Genomic DNA, 3,763 nt, shown 5'->3' with positions numbered 1-3,763 from the left:
AGGGTGGGTAAGGCTGGCGCTGTGCCCCAGGCTCCTCGAATGGGGCAGAGCCCTCTCGATTCACAGCTCTTGTCCCAAAGTGGGAATGCTTTCCCCGGGAGAGTTTGCACAAATTCCCCATGGAATCAGAAATCTCTTCTTCTAGAAGTGCTGTTTGAAAATTGAGGGGGTTTTTTGGTTTGGTGTTTTGTTTTGTTTTTTTTTAAAAAAATGATTTCAGCTGCATTCTGCCAGATGAAATGCTCTCTGGGAGTTTAATCATGTTTTAGCCGTCCCCGCTCCTGCCCTGCCTCCCGTGCATTGCTAAATCCCCGTGGCGTTTCCCTTCGGATGCAGCTGTGTTTTGGCAGGAGGTGTAAAGCTGCGGCTGCAAATGATTTCACAGCCCTTCGAGGTGCAAAGCCCAATGGAAGCAGGAGCTGGTCCTCGCTGTGCCTCTGCGCTTGCCTGGGGTGGCCGGTTCTGCTGCCAAGTGGGGGGTGACGGGCTGGGGTGGGCACGAATGTGCCCACTAAAGGCATTTGTGGGAAGCCAGCGGTTTCTGTGCGTCTGGATCCCCAAATGGGTGGTTTAATCATCATTAGTGGTGAGACAGGGACGGGTCCTTGTGATCCTGCGTGTCCTTGCAGTACCATAACGGTGCTCTGGCTGCGCTTGGGCTGACTCCAGCAAACTGGTGCAATCCTTCCCCATGAGCAGACCCTGGGTGGGATCCTGCCAGGAGCCCAGCAGGGAAGGGCTGAGCACTGGGTGGCTCGGTGCCTGTGCCACATCCCTCACTGTGTGCCGCAGGGCGGAGGGGACTGCCCGGAGATGAGCGTGGGAGCCATCAGGCTGGCCGTGGAAGTCTCGCACCCCGGCTCCTTTGTCTACGTCTTCTCGGATGCTCGGGCCAAGGACTACGAGCAGCAGGAGGAGCTGCTGCGGCTGCTGCAGCACAAGCAGACCCAGGTGAGCAGCGCTGCTCACCGGCCTCCTGCGAGAGCCGGCTTGGGTGGACGCTGCAAGCAGCACCATGGCAGCTCCTGGCAATGAGCCGCAGCAATAAACCCCTCTACGTTGCCCGTCAGTGGGGTGAATTTTGCATCCCCCAGGCTGGCTCGATGTACTGGGGGGTGGTGGATGCTAGGTGCATCCCCTCCCTGGGATGGACAGACACCCCATGGCTATGTGTGGTGCTACGGGGACTGTTGTTATGGCAGGTGGTGTTTGTGCTGACGGGGGACTGTGGGGACAGGAGCCACCCCGGGTACCGCGTGTATGAGCGCATTGCTGCCACCAGCTCCGGGCAGATCTTCCACCTGGACAAGCAGCAGGTGACAGAGGTGAGCGGGGAGACCTGTGGGAGCAGGGACGGGGTGGCCGAGGTGCGTGTGGTCCAGGCTGGCTCAGCTGCTCTTATATTCTCCCTGGGGCTAATCCTCGTGCCCAAGGCAGCCCCAGATTGCTCTGGGAGCCCTGCTTTAGCCTGAAGCCAAAGCGAGGGCTGGAGAAGGCTGGTTGCTCTCGAGCTTGCTGCTGGGCTCCTTGTGTGATCCTTGGGATTGAGCTGACTCGCCTGCCCCCGTGGAGGGGAGCTGTCTGCTTGGGGCTGAGCCTGAAGCTGGGGCGCTCCTGTTGCTCTCAGCACCCCGGGAATCGGGCTGGTGGCCTGGCTGCAGGGAGAGGAGCCTCTCTGCCTGTCCCTGTCCTTGAAGCTCTTGACCGGCATGAAAACTCAGAGACCTGAGGAAGGTGAAAAGTGCTTTTCTGCTCATTACTGGGCAGCATCTCCCAGCAGACCCCCAGCAACAGCCCCTGCCCAACCTCTGGCAGTTGTGTGTTTTAATGGTTTCTATTCCCATGAGCGAGCTGGGGGGTAATAACATGCCTGCTCCGAGCGGCTGAGCAGGAGCCACCTGGCAATAACAATTACACCAAATTACTCAATTCCTTTTGCACCTGCTCGTAGCAAGGGGGGCTCAGCCAGGGCCATCACCTCCTGCCCACCCGTCCCCGTGCTGCCCTCGTGCTGGCACCCGCCGGACCCTGCTGGGCCTGGTCCTTTGCCCAGGCACTGTTTTTGCAGCCATACCTGAGATTTTGACCCAGTGCAATACAGCCCTGCTCCCGAAATGGCCCCAAAATAGGTGGTGAGGGGGGATCCGGGCTAATCCTCCCCCATGTGCCCCCAGGTGCTGAAGTGGGTGGAAGAGGCCATCCAGGCCTCCAAGGTCCATCTGCTGTCCACGGACCACGAGGACGGCGGGGAGCACACGTGGCACGTCCCCTTTGACCCTAGCCTGAAGGAGGTCACCATCTCCTTGAGCGGCCCTGCCCCGGGGATCGAGGTCCGGGATCCGGCAGGTAGGAGCCCAGGGGAGGGGAACGGGTGGGGGGTGGTGCTTTGCCTCCCAGAGAGCCCTCATGTCAGGACAAATGGGAGCTGGCAGGCATGGGGATCGCCAAACCCTGCGCTGAAAACTTAAATAAAAAAGCAATGAGCTGCAAAGCCCTCATTAAGCACCAAGGGCATCTGCTCTGCTCCCCGCCCGGCTTGGCTTTGCCTCTGGTTTTAGGAGGGTCTTCTCTGCTGCCCTGGCTGTGAGAGCTGTGTGATGGGCTCTGCACCGTGGTGAGCCCCGAGGGAGGGGGCTTCTGGCCAGCTGCAGGGTCCAGGGGATGGAGCCGGGTCGCCCATCCCGGAGGTTCACTCGCTGTTGCAGGAAAGGTCCTCGAGAAAGGCCAAGGTCTGAAGGAACTGCTCAGCATCCCCAACTCGGCCATGGTGGTGGCCGTGGAGCCCCACGAGCCAGGGATGTGGTCGGTCACGGTAGGCTGGTGGCAGATCCTGCACGTTGTCCCCTACCTATCCCCCGATGGATGTTTAGCCGGCTAGGCGTGGGCTTTCCCCCATCCACCTCCAGCCAGGCAGAGGACATGTGAGCAGGTTGGAAGGGGCTGGCTGCCGCCTCCCCCCTTCCCCTGCCCTCGGCATGCACCTCTTGCTCCGCTTCCAGACCCAGAGCAGTGGCCGCCACTCGCTGAGGATCACAGGCATCAGCAACATTGATTTTCAAGCCAGCTTCTCCACCCAGCCGGACTTTGACGCCAGCCAGCCTGGCGAGCGGCCGGTGCAGGGTGAGGCTGGTGCTGCCTGGGGGTGCACGGACGCTGCGTCTGGGCTTCTTGCAGCTGGGAATGTGGCTGGGTTGTTTTTTTCCCTTCCCTTCCTCCAGGTCTGCCCATCTCCGTGGTGGTGAACTGTACCGGCCTGAAGCCGCCTGGGCACTTGCAGGAGATTGAGCTCTTCAACACCTCTGGCCATGCCCTCCTCTCACGGCCCGCACGGCCCCTCTCCAACACCTCCTCGGGGCAGCTCTGGGTGAGCTCGCCGCTCCACGTCCCCCCAGGTGACTTTCTGCTGAAGGTGAAGGGTGAAGACGCCCAGAGCCACCCCCTGCACCGCCTCTCCGCTGTCACCTACACCAGCACGGTCCCCGGTGAGTGGTCCCCATGCTCCTCAAGGGTGCTGAGAAGGGACCAGAGGCTCCTTCCAGCACGACCTCTGCTTTGGTTTCTGGTTGGGTATTTTTTTATCCTGCTTCCCAGCGCAGCTCTTGGTGAGCTCCTGAGGAGTGTTATATGTGTGCGTGTCCACAACTACTTCCAGGCCTACCCAAAGTGAACATCTCCAGCAAGATCCAGGCTTACAACCGCGAACCGCAACTGATCTCCTGCTCTGTGTGGAGCGAGGTCCCTTTTCGCCTGCAGCTCAGCCGGG

General features: G+C 60.6%; 1 protein-coding gene across 1 annotated transcript in view; it reads left to right on the top strand.

Annotated features, from left to right (window-relative positions):
- The window catches only part of HMCN2 (hemicentin 2), a 42,945-nt gene that overhangs the window by 7,031 nt on the left and 32,151 nt on the right, over positions 1–3,763 (top strand). Inside the window, exons 4-10 of the mRNA XM_009322185.1 lie at positions 793–951; positions 1,203–1,325; positions 2,175–2,346; positions 2,706–2,812; positions 3,000–3,120; positions 3,219–3,482; positions 3,653–3,763. The exon at positions 3,653–3,763 is cut by the window's right edge and continues 25 nt beyond it. Of these exons, the coding sequence (XP_009320460.1) occupies positions 793–951; positions 1,203–1,325; positions 2,175–2,346; positions 2,706–2,812; positions 3,000–3,120; positions 3,219–3,482; positions 3,653–3,763 (1,057 nt within the window). The remainder of the gene's footprint in view (positions 1–792; positions 952–1,202; positions 1,326–2,174; positions 2,347–2,705; positions 2,813–2,999; positions 3,121–3,218; positions 3,483–3,652) is intronic.

Source organism: Pygoscelis adeliae, unplaced genomic scaffold, assembly GCF_000699105.1.
Source record: "Pygoscelis adeliae isolate BGI_AS28 unplaced genomic scaffold, ASM69910v1 Scaffold114, whole genome shotgun sequence".
NCBI lineage: Eukaryota > Metazoa > Chordata > Aves > Sphenisciformes > Spheniscidae > Pygoscelis > Pygoscelis adeliae.
Note: the sequence above shows the minus strand (reverse complement) of the source record. Positions and strands in the feature narration are given on the sequence as shown.